The 18,499-nt window shown below is 34.4% G+C and overlaps 1 protein-coding gene across 10 annotated transcripts in view; it reads right to left on the reverse strand.

Moving 5' to 3' along the window:
* Nucleotides 1-634: 634 nt before the first annotated feature.
* Nucleotides 635-18,499, reverse strand: part of WDR89 (WD repeat domain 89) — a 30,797-nt gene continuing 12,932 nt past the window's right edge. For 8 of the 10 annotated variants that reach the window (XM_016141787.2, XM_016141785.2, XM_016141784.2 and 5 more), the window contains one exon: nt 635-2,168. In XM_016141787.2, the coding sequence (XP_015997273.1) occupies nt 974-2,137 (1,164 nt within the window). In that variant the 5' untranslated portion in view covers nt 2,138-2,168 and the 3' untranslated portion in view covers nt 635-973. Of the gene's footprint in view, nt 2,169-2,588; nt 2,614-16,998; nt 17,227-18,499 lie in introns of those variants that run through there. The other 2 variants (XM_036239356.1, XM_036239357.1) reach the window with 2 other exon arrangements.

Raw genomic sequence — 18,499 nt, forward strand, 5'->3', positions numbered from 1 at the left:
CAATGTACTGTAAACTTGAAATTAATTTAAATAAATTTTTAAAAGTTTGCAGTAAACACAAATTCAAGTTTAAAATTATGAATGAAACACTTATAGAAGAAAATTTTATCACAAAATATTAGGATATTTTTAAACAAAGTCATTCTGCTATTATACTTTCATTTTTCTATATTCACTTTGAGTCTCAAAATGGAATTTTTTAAAATTTATTTTCAAATTACAGCTGACATACAATATTATTTTCAGAGGTACAACACAGTGATCAGATATTTATATACCTTGTGAAGTGATTACCCCAATAAAGTCTAATACCCATTTGACACCTAACTCAAAATGATTTTTCATGGTAATTTCCTTGTCATCAGTGAAACACCTGTTTACTATTTAACCAATAAGAGTGAAGTAAAGGTGCAAATATTTACTAAATATACTTATTACATAGATTCAAGTCATTTTATTTCTAAAAAAGTTTAGTTCTATTTAGACTCAGAATATTTATATTTAAATACTTCGATGTAATCTATGTATATTAAGCAAGTAGGAGCTCCTCAAATGAAGAAAACAGTTTCATTGGGTTTTACAAGTAATAGATGATTTAAAATGTAAAAAAACTGAGCTTAAAAGACATCACCAAAACCACTTGTTTTTTTAAGTCACACTAGCCATCTACATCTAAAAAGTCCTTATCAAAGCTATTTCTTTAAACTCAACATTTCTAACTCAACAGATGGGTTTTAAAAATGAATAATGTAATTTTACTTTCAACTCACTGATTATATACTCAATTGGCGGCTTTAAAAAATAATTTTAGAATATATGAAGACCCAAATTAAATCATTCTCAACATTTTTCCAGGACTGTTTGCTAACTGGCTTGTTTTCACATATGAACTTTAAACATGTCTTTCACAGGTGATACACAAAAATAATTATTTGCAACTATACAATCTATCAAGTAAATTCCCAATGTAACATCACTGCTTTTTCTTTTTCTTGTAAGAATCACTACTGTGAACTCGAACTCGCTGGTACACAGAAGATGCTATTTTCATGCTGTCTTTCTTTGTAAATGTCTTCTCTATTGCTCCAGGTTTCCAAAGTAACAACTGTGCATCTTCTCCTCCAGTTAGCAAAGAATCATCCTGCATATTCCAACAGAAAGAACGGACTGTAGCAGAATGTCCTCCCTGAAGGCTGGTCACATGGCTCAATCCTGATGTAGTACAGCTCATTATATGAATAATTCCTGTGTTTGTTCCTCCAACGACAAACAGTTTGTTCATCTTTTCATGATATAGGCCACCAATCAAATAGTCCAAAATACCTCCTTTCACATCAATTACTTCTCTGACATCTTGGATGTTCAAACACGTAATTGGTTCATCAGTATTCAGATGATTAAGATCCCACCAGCAAAATCCTTCATCATGTGTCATACAGTATATTTGCTTATAATCTTTTCCAGACCAACCAATATAGCTTACTGATGAAACCGAGTTACAAGTTGTAACCAGTGCATCTTCTTCATTATCAACACTAATGTCAAATACATTTACTAGGCCATCGGTTGAACCTGAGACTACCATGTTGGGATTGCTGGGATGGAAACATACTTGAGTGACGTCATCACTATGTGTCTCTGAATATGCACCAAGTGGGTCTTTAGCAGTAGACGAATCCTGAGAATTAACTCTGGCATCCCAAAATACCAACAATGCATCATCATCAACTTTTTCTGTACCAGCGCAAATGACATGATCATTACAGTTTACGTCAAAACTGATAAAAATATTGGAAGGGTAACCCTTAAACAGCTGGACAGGTTTTTCACTGGCTAATCTAGCATCCCAACATTTTACGGTGCCGTCAGTACATGATGAATAGATACTGTCACAAGAATTTGCAAATTTCACTCCATTAAGAAGTCCAGGATTTCCACTAAATTCTCGTAGTACACTTAACCTTTCTTTATCATATATTCTGACTGATCCATTAGAACACAAAACAGCAACCAAGTTTCCTTTTTCTGCTTGTACAGTCTTTGATGTGTCTATGCCAAGCAAATAAGTAGACTCTGTAGTTCCTGAGGAACGTTTAACAATGTTCAAATTAGCAAATTGTTCCCCAATCTTCTCCATATCAAGAGTAGTATCCAAGGGTAGTAAAAATCTATAATAAAAATACAAAAATTAAAATTAAATCCAAAGCTTCTCTAAAGTTGTAATTAAATCAAGAACATTTCCTTCTGAGAGTTGGCATAAACCAAAAGAAATAAAATCTATTCTAACATTTTAATCATTTCCCTACCATGACATAACTAAAACCCAGTTAGCTGCCTCCTTCTAATTCACTCTGAATACCGAATCTACCATATATTCTTTATGCCAGTAAGAGAATTCAAAAACATGTACATATGCTGCTGAATAATTGTTTTTAGCTCAAACTCAATTACTGGTCCTACTCATAGTCCTCAGCATTGGCAAGGATCTCCACTTTGGAATTATCTTCTGGTCCCAGATGACTTTTATAACTTTAGAATCTAAACATAGATGTGTAGACCAAAAAATGGGCCCCCAAAGATGTACATACCTTAATTCTTGGAACCCGTAAATATGTTAGGTTACATGGCAAAGAGGAACTGAAGTTACAGACGGAATTAAGGTTGCTAATTAGTTGACCTTAAAAAAGGAAGAATATTCTGTATTAACTTGGTGGGCCCGATGTAGAAGAAAGCAGAAGATGAGCGTCAGAGGGAGATGTTACTATGGAAGAAAGGCAATACTTGAGATATAGGGAGAGACAATGCTGGTTTAGGAAAAGGAGGTCAATAAGTGGGTAGCTTCTATAAACTGGAAAAAGCAAGGAAACATCTTTTAGTGCCTCGAGATGAAAATGCAGCCCTCTGGGCTTGTCTGCTACATAAGACCCACTTGCTGAATAATCAGAGACACATAGTGATGAAATCACTCAAGCATGTTTTACATTTCTGACCTCCAGAACTATAAGATAATACATTTGTAGCATATAAGATAATGTTTGTAGCAATTTGTTACAGAAGCAATAGGGAACTAATACAATAGAGGTTCCCAGTATAGAATGCTGGAAAACTACTTCTCAGGCAGTAGCAGCTGGTAAATGGTAGAGATGAAATTTGAACCTGGGCATTCTGGCCTCAGGGATTGTGCTCTTAACCACCATACTAGATTGCCTCTCAAGGATAGGTTGTATGTATAACAAGTTCAAGGCCAGAAAAATATAAATGCCTAGTGACTTGACTACAGATTTTTCCACCTTGCTTTCACCCCTGAATATTCTAGCCTACTTCACAAATTCACATTTTCATTAAGATGAAGTGCTTTTTTTTTCTGTTGCTTTATGATGCATTTTTAAGCATCTGTCTTTTTCATCTTTAAAAGGAGAATGAGTACTAACTCAAGAGTTGTTAGAAGGATTAACTGAAATAACATGTTCAGCACAATGTCTGACATATCATAATAGCCAACGGATGTTATATAAAATTACTAGTATTACCATTACCACTACCACTAACACCACATAGAGAAGAATTGGGATCTATTAGTGTGGCTCCAAACAGCATGATTAAATCAACAGGCAAAAAATATTAAAAATTTGGATTCAAAACAGAAATAAGCATCCTCTCCAACTTTTATTCTGAATTTTTAAAAATTTACACACATTATTTTTTGATGAACTATTTGAAAGTTAATTACAGACAAAACATTACTTCATTCCTAAGTACCATGGCACCTCTTCAATCTTTTTTATGACACCGAATTTTTTGAAAAGTCCAGCCCAGTTGTCTCATAAAATGTCCCATATTCTGGATTTTTATAATTGTTTCCTCATGATTAAATTCCAGTTTAACATTTTTGGCAAGGATACAACTAGGTGAGGCTGGGTACTTCTTATTGCATCATATCAAGGAGGCACGTAATACCAAGCTGGATCACTTGCTTAGGCCAGTAACTGCCAGATCTCTCCATTTTAAATGTACATTCCTTCCTTTGCAGTTAGTTAAGTAATCATGGAGTGATATTTTGAGACTCTATGAATATCCTATTCTCCAATAACCTTTCATCCAAAGATTTTAATATCCAAGGATAATCCTTGCCTCAATCAATGATTATACTGAGACATACAAAACAGTTATTTTCTAATTCTATCATTATCTGGCATTTTTCTTTAAAGAAACTTTTCCTTTCTCTTCTTGAAAATTGCTAAGAAATATGACTTTAAAAAACTGTATTATAATCCATCACTTTGTAGTTTTTGATGGTGCTCAAACTTGACCACTGAGAAACCCTTCAAGCCAGCTTTTCTGTCCCTTTGATACAATACCATTAGTCTATAAGTCCTACATGAAAAAATCATGTAAGAATAAATTAAGTTCGAAAATGGTGAGTTTCCATCAACATAAATATAATAAATGTCCTTTAATCAATTATGCTGTGGTAGTAACCTTCACTGTTGGCATAACTGTTGGTTTTCCAATCAGATAGGCTAAAATGGCCTTCTTTCCTTAAACATGTCTTGCCTGCTTCTGCCTCAGAACTATAGCAATACTTTCATGCAATATTTTTTGCATGAATAATTCCTTTCTGTTATTCAGGTCTCAGTATGTCACCTCCCTCAGAGACCCTTCCTGATTAACCAACCTAAAGTAGCCCTGTCATTCCCTATCATAATTCCTGTTTTATTAATTTAAAAATTAAAAATGCTTAATTATGAAATATATCTATCAACTGTACAAAGCCTAGAAAAAAGCATGACACCCAAATACATATTACCCAGATTTAACAGATGTTGACATTTTATCACATTTGCTTCAGTTTTTATTTAAAGAAATGAAATATTAAACTCAACACCTACAATTAAAAATTTATTAAAATGGCATCACATTTATATGTATCTCTTTTTGCAATTTGCTCTTTTCATTATTTTTGAAAACTCCTAATTTCTTATTGAATCTATTACCTGACTCTTCCTTGCTTATTTATCACTAAATCGTTGCTGAATAAATGAATAATTACTTCAACTTTCATGCATTAAGAGTTGAAGAGTTCTAAGAGAAACATAATAAACCTAAAAATATATTGCATGTGCCTGTGTGTTTGGAGGGAGAGCTCTGCTCATGGAAATTGGTAAAATAATGCCATTCTTTAATAGTACTTTAAATTAGTCACAAAAAGGAATACAGAGAAAGATGTTTATTTGTGAAGAAACATTATTTAACATTTTTTTTTACCACAAGCTATTCAAATATATCTTAAAATGTGCATTTAGTTAAGAGTGCCCTGCTTATATACTCCAAGAAGAAACCCTTTTTAATTGCAGATAAAAACTGCCCATTCTTGAAAGATTCAGTGTTAACATGAGGTTATAAAAGAAATAATTCTTTGCTATTGCTTCATATGTGATCTCTGCATATGAAAAATCAGACTGATAAGAATTTTAAACAATAAGAAAGTTTAATATGGCTTTTAAGCTAATAGTAATTTATAGGAGTATGACTGTGAACTGCTATACCCAAGCAAGAGAGTAGTACTATATATTCCTTCCCTCCATTATATTTCCTGGAAAGTCTGTTTCACATTCAACAGTCCTGCAAGTTTTTTGATTCAAAGGATTCTGGTAATTGATGAGGCAGACAGAGTGGGCTCTAGATTGAAGCTACAGGAAAATAACACTTGAAGACTGTAGCAATGGTTAACAATCACAATGGCTGTCCACGTGACACACTGTTTAAATTAAGTAAACTACTGAAAGAGAAAGAGAGGAGGGAAGGAGGAAGGGAGGGGGAGAGTGGGGGAAGAAGGGAGAAAGAGAGAGAAGGGGAGGGAAGGAGAGAAGGAGGCAGAGAAAAAACAAGGAAGATATCAGAGGTAAGGTAGCTATATTCCACAACACTCTCAAGCTATAGAGCTTATAGTCTTCCATAGATACAAACAGTAAAATAGTTTGATCTCTTACGAGGAAACATGAAAATCCTTAGCTTATGTTTAAATATATTAGTATGTAAGTGAGTCATATTTGTAATATAATTTCCAACGCTATATAGTGAATTCTTAATTTTCATACCAATGAATCATTCCAAAATGATGAATACACTATTTTACTTCTGCATATGGCCCTCATCTGAGTTTTCTTTGCATGATCCACTTCCCAATGCTCAAGAGAAGCCAGACTCTTTTCTTCTCACTACACTCTCATGGGATAACCTCATTCACCTTCATGTTTTCATGTGCCACCTATATACCAATGATCTCATCTCTATTTACAAATATATATTTCCAACATTCTACTAGCCATTTCTCCTTAAATATGTCCCAGTACACCCCGAATGAAACTAATTATCTATGCTTCCCTACCAACTCTTTCCCTTAAAAATAAAAACAAATTCATAAACTTCTCAATTTTCTCCATTTTAGTCAATGGTATTGGCACAATGACAGCATTTTGATCTATCCAGCTACCTAAGCCAAAAACTTTGGACAATAACCAACATTCCTACTATTAATTTCCAAATCCTACTTTTAGGCTACAGGCTGCTAAGTTTGAATATGAAATCTGACGGGCAGCCTAACTTAAATAATTCCATAATGAAGAAGTAGCTGTTTTCCCATGTAATCAAGGAACAAAAAGACTATTAAAAGAAAATAACATACATTTTATACCTAGAATACTGATTACAAAAGTTACTATACTAAGTCTCCTACATATTATATAAAATCAGAAATGAGAAATATCCTTAGAAATAGATATACTTCTATCTTTCAGGCATGAATAGTCATCATATTTGAAATATCTGACAACATAAGCATCATACACTATTATATTTTTTAACTACCGAAGAGTAACAATTTTATTTGAAGTGTATATTGGAACAAAGACTAGTTTTCTTTTGAGACAATTTATTAGACTTGGGTCAAAAAATCTAATTCCCCACAGCTAAAACTTAATATTGCCCATTGACTTTAAGGAACAAGCTATGATGATTGTGAAATGCAGAGGTCCAGCAAATGTTCCAAATGCAGGGAGAAAGTTAATGGGAAAAGTCATTCAAGAATGGATTCTAATAACTTCACGATATGCAATTATAATTCAACTACAAAAATGCTATCACATCCATCAAATTGGGTTAGGATAATAACTGAGCCTCACAGAGAAGGAAATAAATAATTAGAATTCAACAAATGTTAAGATATGTCTTAGAAACTTATATCTAATTTTTTAATGTTAATCTTTTAGCTCTATGAGATAGGTATTATTATCCCCATTTTACAGAGGAAATTGAAGCTCAGAGAAACTGAGTAATTTGCCAATGCTCTCATAGCTCCTAAAGAGACGACACAGGGGAGTCTGGTTTGAAACCCAAGTTGTAACTTCAAAACCTGTGAACCCGTGTTCATTCCAAAACCATGCTATTGCTCTTCTATGTAAGTACTGAAATATTAGTGTCAATTTTAATTAAGGAATATGCCTATTAGAGGAGGAATTACATGTTAATTCTGTATATAAGCAGAGAATAAAAGTAGCAAGATGACTGAAAATACACAGGGCAACCTAGAAAAATGTTACCGTAAGCAACCATCACTTACTCTTTAATGTCTTATGTCTCACTATTTTTTTTTTTAAACTTTATTATAAAATTTGTATGGAGTAGCGAACAGTAAAAGAAACCCCATGCACCCAGCATCTAGCATGAACAATTACATTCCTCAGAAGTTATTATTAGGGACAGAGCGGTCAGTTATACATCACATTTTATCTGAAGGACAATTAAGAAATTCTAGTAGACGGTATGATGGAAACCCTCCAACTCATTCCCCTCTTCCTTCTTCACGTGGCATCAACATGATTTCAGGACTTGACCCCAGCTCCCAGGGCAGATCCTGATTAGCCTAAACCAATCACAGTAATTCCATACCTTGTAACCAGTAATTTGGTTCAGAAACCTTACATTTTTGCTAATCCATGCACGTATTTCCCTCCCAACTCCAATCTGCTCAGATGTGGAAAACTAATTCTAAAGTGTACCCAAACTAACTGATGGAAAGAACTTTTATTCCATGTTTATGAGATTCCATATTTTCTGACTAAGTCAGTTTGCAGCAGAGTTTCTGCAAAGAGTAAGTGATAGTTGCTTATGGTAATTGGAGATAATCAAATAAAGACTTAATATAAGAGGCTCCTACAAAGAAAGACTTAGGGAACATACTTTAAAAAGTCAAATGTCATTCATATGAAAAAGGACTCTGATCTTTTGTTCCCTTTAGAAATTCTATCCCTTCCCCCTCCCCACCTTTTTAGTTGTTTTTGTTCCAAAATAAAAGGGAAAAATAGAATATACAAAGGAATTCTCAGAAAATCTCTGCTCAGTAATAATTGCAGGATTCCTTGATTCTAAAGATATCAACAAAATTAAAAAAAACACTGAAATGATACAATATTTTTAAAACTTAATATAAAACTCCATCTGGTAATTTCTGTATTACTTTAAAAATGTATTTATATTTTTAAGATCTAAAATAGTCACATGGTTCAAAACTCAAAGGTTCCAAAACTAATGTCTTGAAACATTACTGTCCTCAAGCCCCTTTTCTCTCACAGGAGGCAACAAATGTTACCGGTTTCTTATGAATACTTTCAGAGGTGGTCTATTTGGAAATAATGCAGTTCAGTAATGCAGCTTATCAAGAAATTGTCAATCTGGTACAATAAAAAAAAGCAATAGGCCTTTTTTATTGTACCACATTTCAAGCCCTTGTTCTAGTACAAACTAGCAAAGTCATCATTGTACAAATTACCTAACCTCAGCATCAGTTTCCTCATCTTTAAAATAAGGATAAAAATAGACACAATACTGAGTGTTTATTATGGCTAAGGGCTAGGCTAAATGCCAGAGATTTGGTGAGGAAACATACTTGCTATCTTCAGGAAGATGGGAGAGAGACCAGTAAATAATTATAATAAAGGGTAACAGAAACAAAGACAGAAATGATCATGGTATGATGCAGAACACAGAATAGAAGTATACAGAGGGCACAATTCTTGGTATAAAGAAAATAAGCAACGAATGTTAATTTTCTTTTTAATAAATTTTCATTCTGCTTGCCTTAGTTATTAATTTCATTTCATATTCATATTTTTAAAATTATAATTTAGTTTTAAAATAACTGCTTTTTAAAAAAGGAGTATGTTACTTTTATATTAAAACTATTTTTAAAAAATGAATCAACATGAAAAAATACATGAATACAAATATAAATAACTCTAATCTGAATAAACTATTGACATAGCAAGTGGAGTTTGTGCTTTCTGAGATCTTTTTCATTTTACAATGAAAAACACAGTTCTAAAAAGCAAATAAACTTCAACATATTTTAGAAGATAGGGTTTTATTGCCTTAAGTCCTCAGTGAACTTCTCTGAAATTGAAGTTAAATAAATTTTATTTTTAAAATAAATACACTTTTAAAATAATACTTACGAGACAGTTTTATTCTTATCTTTTAGTTAGGTACCAATCAGAAAGGCTTAAGATCTAACCTGTTAAAAAATACCCTTTGAGCTCCTTGGATGAATGACTGATTCTAGGTCAGGAGCAGAGAAAATATAAGATGAGCTAAGAACATTGAATAGTGCCAAAAAATAAATAAGTGCTAAAATAGATAGATGATAGATAGATAGATAGATAGGTAGATAGGTAGATAGGTAGATGGATAAATAAATGACACAGGAGCCAAGATCTCCCACTAGTCACTCTAGACCCATCTGAGCAACAAAATAACAATAACATTGGATTATAACTAAAAAAGAAAATAAATACCCATGAGTACATACTGATAAAAAGTAAATGACTAAATAAGTAAATAAATGAGGAAAAAGGGACATATCTTCCTTACTGAAGGACTGCTAAGTAATATAAGCAGATATAGCCCCTCCAGGAGGTAGAGCTTAATTTTCCTGCCTCTTTGAGTATGAGATGGACTTAATTACTTGCTTCCAAAGAATAAAGTATGGAAAAAGTAAAAGACAGTAACTTCAAGCAGAAAAACCCAGAATATACTAACTGATCTAGGTTAATATCATTCATGTTGATATCACGTGCCCTCTTATGTGACATGATGAAAAGATGCTTCTCTTCCATGGTATTCTTCCCCCGCATCTATAAACCCAGTCTAATCATGAGAGAACAACAGACAAACCTCAAATTGAAGGACATTCTACAAATACTTGGCTAGTATTTGTCAAGTTTTATGAATGTGAAAAACAAGGAAAGTCTGAGAAACTGTCACAGATTGAGAGAGTCAAAGGAGATGTAGTGACTAAATGCAACATGGTATCCTTGATTGATTCTTGATCAGAAAAAGGATATTAATGGAAAAACTAGTGAAATCCAAATAAACCCTGTAGTTTAGTTAGTAGTATAGTACCAGTATTAATTTCTTAGTTTTGACAAATATCATGGTTATATTAACATTAGTGAAGCTTGGTTAAGGATATTTAGAAATTATATACTATCTTTGCAACATTTGTATAAACCTAATATTATTCCAAAATAAAAAGTTGTTTTTAATGCACCTTGATACATATCATGGATGTTAAGGAGATTCTAGATAGAAAGGATTTCAGATGCTTACACACTAGAAATGTTCTTATATCAAAAAGTTCATTTTTTTCATTTATTAACTCCAACTTAAATTAAATGTAATACTATTAAGAAAGAATGTATAGTACAGATGGTCCTCAACTTTTACATCCTAACAAATCCATTGTAAATTGAAAATATCGTTAAGTTGAAAATGCACTGAATACACCTAACCTACTAAATGTCATAGCTTAACCCAACCTACTCTAAACATGCTCGGAACACTTACATTAGCCTACAGTTGCTCAAATCAGTTAACGCAGAGCCATTTTATAATAGTGTTGAATATCATAGTTTATATAATTCTGGCTTGCTCCCTTCATGCTGGGCTATTACTTGAGTTTCATCTCAAAAGTAATTGCCTTCCTCTTCTTCTAACTATAAGCAGGAGACACAGATGGGCATTTTATAGATATGAAAACACAATATCCAAAAAATGCTGGCAACATACATAGTACACTGTAGGGTATTAGTTGTTTACCACTGTGAGTGGCTGAATGGGAGCTGTGGTTCACTGCCGCTATCCAGCATCAGGAGACAGCATCATACTACATATTACTAGCCCAGGAAAAGTTCAAAATTCAAAATTTGAAGTATAATTTCTACTGAAGGCATATTGCTTTTGCACTATCATAAAGGTGAAAAATACTGCACATAATCACGAGAAGTTGGAAACTGTCTGTATACTATCTGACTTTAATAAAATTATTCCTGGGAGCACCCTTCTAGTTGCTAGATGAGATGCTGCCAGGTTCATGAATTGCTTAATAAAGCCAATCAGATTTTTTTTTAAAAAGTTCCTATTCATGCATGTCTGTAGATATGACAGCAAGATGTCAGGAATAATGTTCATAAAATGTATTTCAAGTATGTAGGGTGTGTGGTATGTTGACATCTTTCTAATACTTTTCTACATTGCTAAATTTTTTAACGATGATTATATAACCTCATTATAAGACTATAAGTACTATTTTCATTAAACTGATGAAAAAATCAGCTAATATACAGTAAAGCTGGTTTCTGAACTCAAGCATTCCCGTTCCAGAAACCATACTATTAACTCCTACACTATGCTGCCTCTATAGTAAGCACATTATTTTTTAAAATTAGGAATAGACTATGTTACCTGTATAAAACACATATATCTTACTTATTTTTTTAAAGGGGGGAGGGTGTATTAGTAGAGGACCTGGAAGCAACAGCTGCTAATGTCTAATGTCATGTGCTAGTGGCAAGATCAATGGCAAACCCAAAAAATTTAATGGTAGCCACAAAAGCTCCATATTGGACATTAGAGAAACTTATCATCTATGAAGTAAATCTAATGTCAGCTTATCTGAAGCAAAACTACATAGGTGAAACTTAGGAATCTGGTTATTAATATTTCAGGAAAGAGTGAAATAAAAACAGTTACTCCTATGCATTACCACTATGTCCTAGAGGAAACAATACTTTGGGATAAAAGGCATACATTGATTTAACTTAAGTAGAATATGTCTTAGAAAACTTTCATATCAAAAATTTAGAGAAATTTGTGTGTACGTTTTAAACTAACACAGAAGAAATTGGCTTTTAAACAATTTGCCAAAAAGCCATTTGTTTTAAATTGGGAGGAAGTCCTGACTATTTTGGGGAAAGTATGCTAAACTGACATCTGCTATAACTTCCATGTAATTTTAAATATCATATTCATTAATGACTGAGACCTAATGTTTTTGCAAATTAATCTTGCTTAGTGAGTCTGAATATGCTATTATTATTCACATGAATGTTCAAGATAGTGGTTGCAGCAACATATGGCATCTCATGCATTAAATACACTAAAATTCTTAGGGAAAGCAGTTTTTAAAGTGCAGGAATCTGTTACCAAGGGAAAGGGGGAGGAGGTGGGAGAGAATGACACATTTATTTCATGCAGTATGAAATTGTCAGTATCAGGTTCCAGATAAGACATTCAATGTTATCTTAAAAAAAAAAAAAAAAATGCATTTTCCTCACTAACATCCTGAGACATCCATTTTCTCAAGTAAATCTTCCACCCAAAACTCACCCTTTAAAGTAAGTCTATGAAAACTCCAGCTTCCTTCAAGAACAATTATCTGCTTTTGCCTTTCCAGAACAACCAGCTGGTTAACTGAACACAGAAACTAAACTTCCCCCGTCACCAGATGTCTTAATTTGAAACAGTTAGTGGTAATGTAGAACAACCCAATTCCTGAATTGGTACTATATGTTTACTACTAATTCTTTTTCTAATCTTGAATAGATGTTTTTAAAATTAAGCAAATGCTCTCTTTAATAACTGCAAAAATAAAAAGGGGCGATAAAAAGAACCATGGCCTATAACCAAATGATATTAATAACATTATTTTACAAAACAGCCCATTGAATATTGTTATAGTTAGAAATTGATAAACAATATCAACATTAAATCTACTCAAAAGTCCTAAAGAATTACCCTCGTCAATAATTCAAAAATAATTCTTGAAGGGCTGACAAAACAGGCTAGAATACATTGAATTGAGCAAAGAAAGAACATAAGCAAAATCCTTGTCCTCATGCAACAAGGCAGTGAGGGGACAGATAAATATATAGACAAATAATTATTTTTAATAATGAAAGTAGTCAATGACAAGTGTTACAAAAAATAATATTGTGTAAGGCAAGAAAAATGAAGCTGGAAAGGCCTTTTAGATTCGCTCATTAAAGGAAAGCCTCTGCCATGAAGTGACATTTGAGTTGAGACCAGAATGAAATGAGAGAGCAGGGTACTGAACTATGACAGCCAAGAGCCTCCTGGACAAAAAAGATTAACGGTTTCCAGGTCCTGGAGGATGAGGGGAAATTGAGAGTGACTGCCAACAGGTAGACAAAAACTATGCAAGCAAGTGGATAAAGGAGTGGCATTATTAAAACATTGGAAGCAAGGGAAAAAAATCTGTCAGCACATAGCTCTGCACCAAGCAAAAATACCTTTCCAAAAATATGATTTAAAAAAGACAATCATACAAACAAAGCTGAGAAGAATCATTGCCAGCTCTGCAAAACAAGAAATGTTAAAGAAAGTTATTTAGCAGTGGGAGAACTAGAAATCTGACATGAAGTAGAGTTCTGGAAATGATAAACAAGAGAGTAAATATAAGACTTTTTCTTTTAAATTTGAAAATAATTGTCTAAAGCAACAAAGAACAATATATAGGGGGGTTATTAAAAGTAAAATATATAACTGCAACAATAAGGAGATGAGAGAGAGGAAATGGAAATGTTGCAAGGTTCTTAACAACATAAAATGGTATTATCTTATTTGAAGGTAGACTTTGACAAGTTAAAAGAAATACATTGTAAACCCTAGGCCACCACTAAAGGAAATTAAGAGGTAAATTAACAAACCAATAGCAGAAATAAAATGTAATAAAAAAAAATAATCCAAAAGAAGGCAAGAAGAAAAAAGGAACAAAGAACTAATGAGAAAAACAGAAAACTATAGAAACAGCTAGCAAGATGGCCGATGTAAATCCAACCATGTCAATAATTACATTAAATATAAATGGTGTGAGCATCTCAAATGAAAGGTGAAACTTCTTAGGTTGGGGGAAAGAGGAGAGGCAAGACCCAAATATAAATTGTCTAAAAGAAACATATTTTAAATATAAATTAGGTTAAAAGTAAATGGATACAAAAAGATATACCGTATAAGCACTAACGAAAAGAAATCTGCAGTGGCTTATTAATATCAGACAACAAAGTCAGAACAAGAAATATTAATTCACTCAAAATTTATCACAGATTTAAATGTGAGAGCAAGAACTACAAAACCTCTAAAGAAAAAATAAGGAACCTATGACCCTGGGTTAGGTGAAGATTTCTCTTTAGAAAACAAAAAGCATGAACCAGAAACTTTTATTTAATTAAAATTTAAACTTGTGCTTTTTGAAAATCAGTTAAGAAAATGAAAACTGTCAACCTAAAAGAAAAGAAGTAAAGTGAAGTGAACTTGAATTACCAGAAATTGAGTTTAGTCAGGACTAGCGGAGTTACTGCAATTGGGACAGTGTAAGCTGCAGTGAGCTATGAGTCTGTTGAAGGTTTATGTCAGTTTGCTTTTATGGGCAAAGAGTACAAAAGGGGGAAAGTCCAGTCAGGAGCCATGCATCAAGGTCACTGGCTCAAAGACAGGGAGATTCTTGGTGGATGCTCATTGGTCAGAGGAAAATTTCAATCTTCTGTAAATCAGGCATTGTGGGACATCAGTCTCTCAGTCTTCGTTTTGCATGAGATTCTCCATTTTATAACCTTCTGTTCCATTTTAGTTGACACCCATTCACATTTTCCCCTTTTTAGTAAGATCTTTCACTGACCAACCTTATTATTTGGGTATTCTGTTTAGTCAGAGAAGTCATTAATAATAAGTGGATTGTGTATCCCTTGGAGCTGAGGACCATCCTCAGATGTCCTGTCCCATGAAGGAGGGAATTGGCAAGTGGATTTTTGGCCTCATTTGAACAACAAAGCCATCAAGAAATGAGGAGTCTGTCAAGTTCCTCTAAGGTGGTCAGTTTGGTTTTGATGGTGACTTGAACCTTAAGATAAGCCTTGGAAGGAAAAGAACATCATCTTGTACATACATCTGGGAAGAAGACATTTATTTGCCTGCTGGCACAAGACACTAGGGATTTAACTAAGAGGATTATACCCAGGGTGAAGTCGAATTATAGCTATTGACTAGAATAAACTCAACCAGTTTCCCCAACTACCTATATTTAATAGGCTGAAAATGTCCTAAGTCCCTGGGGCTTGGCCTATTTCAGTTAACAGTTTGATACTGCCCTTCATTATCTTTAGTTCTTACATTATTTTCCCCAATTTGTTAACGTAAAAATAACGTTTTTCCCCAAGCTTGGCACATGTTCCTCCCCAATTTTCAGTGAAGAGGTTTAGGGTTCTATGGTTTTGTAAGACTTCATTAGACTATCAATTTAAGTTTGTTGATATTCAAAAGCTTTAATAGAAGTGTTAAAGGTAGTCACCATGATTACAGATAGGTCTGAATTGCTTTTTCAAGTTCCATTACTCAAACCCAAGGGAAAAAGAAAAAGGCTTGGGTAAAGGCATGCTCCAATCCCTTCCTATTTACTATGCAATTATTTGTGAGCATCTATCCAAAATTATATCCATCCCAGCTTTGATGCACTTTTAACTTGGTAGGAGAAATGACCCAGATTAGGTACACAGGCAGCGGAAGGGAGGGCTGTCCTGACTTTGGCACTTGAACAACAGCTCCACAGCTTCCTGTCCATTTAAGGAAGAGTTTGGAGTGCATGTTTCTTCCACGCAGAAAGAAATAACCAGTGTTTTCTAAAGATAGGGCAAAAGTAGACCTTTATGTTCAGATTTTTTTTTTCCTGGAAAAAAAGAGATCTCATGATCAAAAACACAGTTATTTACACATAGCACATGATAGCATGGTGGGGATGGTTATAAAAACATCTTAAATTTCTATATATTTAGAGCAATAAGGGAGTTTCATTGTTGTGGGTACAGTTCTGACGGAGATCTGGGGAATTCCCAAGAAGGAGGTAAGTTGAATTAAGTCCCTACCATTCACATTTTTGATCCAATCTCCATAAAGTACCATTGAAAGGAAGCACATCTGCTTCCCATTCCCTAGTACCATTATAATTTTCATTACTCCACTACAGAAATACATTAATGGAGGAGAAATTATAGTTTTCTTGATTCCAGCGGGGAATGAACTCATGATCATTTCAGTCACATAAAATTGTATAGTTACAAGTGTTCAGTGGGAGGTAGCCCAGGGTTTTGCCAGTCCCATTCATGTTTATAAAACACAAAAAAAAGATTTTGGGTAAGACTCCAGACTTGAGTGGGAAGTATTCCGTTATGGGGGCACCCTATGGAATCCTGCAATGTCTGGTGCCAATTTACCAGAGGGAGAATATGCAGTTTCAGAGTTGCCAAAGTAAAATCCTGCATCTCAGCCAGACAGCTTTTGCCATCCTTCCAAAGATAATGGCCAGGCTACCAGTTCAGATTCATCATGAGTGTTATTAGTTCTGGCGTAAATCCAACAATCAGTAAGACTGGCGGAATCAGAGTGTTTGTAAGGCAGGAACGAACAGATGTGTTAAAGGTAAACTAGAGGGCAGCAAGAAAGCCAGGGACAGGAAAATAAGAACTTTAAGCAGCATGATTTGGTTTTGTGATACAGAATGGGGTAAAGTGGGAGGTTACACAGGCCTGGTTTGGAAAGCTGTCTATTTCCAATGTCATTTGCTTTAGTCCTCAGACATTTTGAGTTTTAAGTTACCATTGGGGGTTCAGGTCCATTCAGGTTTAGAGAACTTTTTTAGATAGGACACATGAATCTTGGAGTCCATCCCTTCAAGCTTGGCAGCACAGGGATTAGTCAGCAACACCTAGTAGGGGTCCTTCCAACCAGGTTGGAGAGTGTCTTTATGGAGATGCTCTTTCCGACAAGACAAAGCTTCTAGGCTGTAACGTGTGGTGTTTGACATCTTCATCTCTCAGGAACAGGCTGTGGAGAGGTTGTTCTACTAATTACTGACAAACAGAATTAATTAGACCCTCATAAAACTGAAATATGTCCTCTTTCAGTAGTTCTGGGTCAAAGGAAGTAGGGGCTAACTGCACTGGCTGTCTGTAATAATTACTTCAAAGGGTAAGAGCTTATGAATCTCAAATGGAGCAGATAAGATTCAGAAGAGCCAGTGGTGTACTTTGGGCCAAGGTATTTGGTCTCAACTATTTTAGCCAATTGGGTATTGTTAATTTCATCTGTATATTCAACCAGTCCTAAAGACTGAGGTATTAAACACGGTGGAAACGTTGTAGAACTAACCAGATGGCAAAGACTTGTCAAAGTATTTGTCCAGTAAAATGGGTTCCCCAGCCACTAAGAGTTCTAGAGAGGTTCCCCAATGGGAATCTTTCCTAAAAGAACTTTAGCTACAGAAGAGGCAGTTGTCTTTCTACATGAAAAGGCTTTAGTCCAATATAAACAGCACAAAATTTACCATTCTCATTTTTTAGGTAAGAGTGATCAGTCAATTAGAAAAGATTAGCATTCACCAAGGGGGTTTCCTGTAAGTTATCACAAAGGCTCAACAAGTGATTGATTGATCTATCAAAGTCGGACATTCTAATGGAATTTCGTCAGTGGAGGAGGGAGGAAGGGCAACACAGCTGAGACTGTTACAGCGAACGATAGTGATTTGAGGGGCAGTTAGTAAGAGGATTTCATAGGAGGAAAGATGGCTTTCTGGAAGGTGTTGAGTGTGGAGCAAATATAAAAAACCCTTGACAGGGTGAGGCACAAAGATGGTCAAGGAGGATCCCATAACTATCTTTTCAGTAGCCTATACTAAGAGTGGTATAATTTTAAGGCGTGGGCGGGGGTATCCTGGGCACTAGATTTAACTGATGCCTGTAGTAGCCTAGAGATTGGAGATAGCTCCCATGTTTCTGGGTCAGTACTCCAAGGGCATTCCACTCCTGCTCATATACAAAAAGGAAAAAGGATAGCTGATACTTTAGGTGTTCAAGGGCTAGTAGATTTATTAAGCTTTCCTTCAAGGTCCTAAAGACTAGCTACCTTGGTGATCCTAAACAGTGGGGTCAGGTTTGGTGTTCTTTTAGCAAGGCATATGGGGACTAAGTCATTAAGGAATCCAATTACGACAATAACCAGCTGGTCCAAGAAAACCACATAATTGCTGTTTGGTTTTGGGGTTTGGAAAGTTACAATGCCTTGAAGCCTATGGAGATCTTGGTGAATTCCTTTTACTGAG

The sequence above is a fragment of the Rousettus aegyptiacus genome, unplaced genomic scaffold (assembly GCF_014176215.1).
Source record: "Rousettus aegyptiacus isolate mRouAeg1 unplaced genomic scaffold, mRouAeg1.p scaffold_m13_p_3, whole genome shotgun sequence".
NCBI lineage: Eukaryota > Metazoa > Chordata > Mammalia > Chiroptera > Pteropodidae > Rousettus > Rousettus aegyptiacus.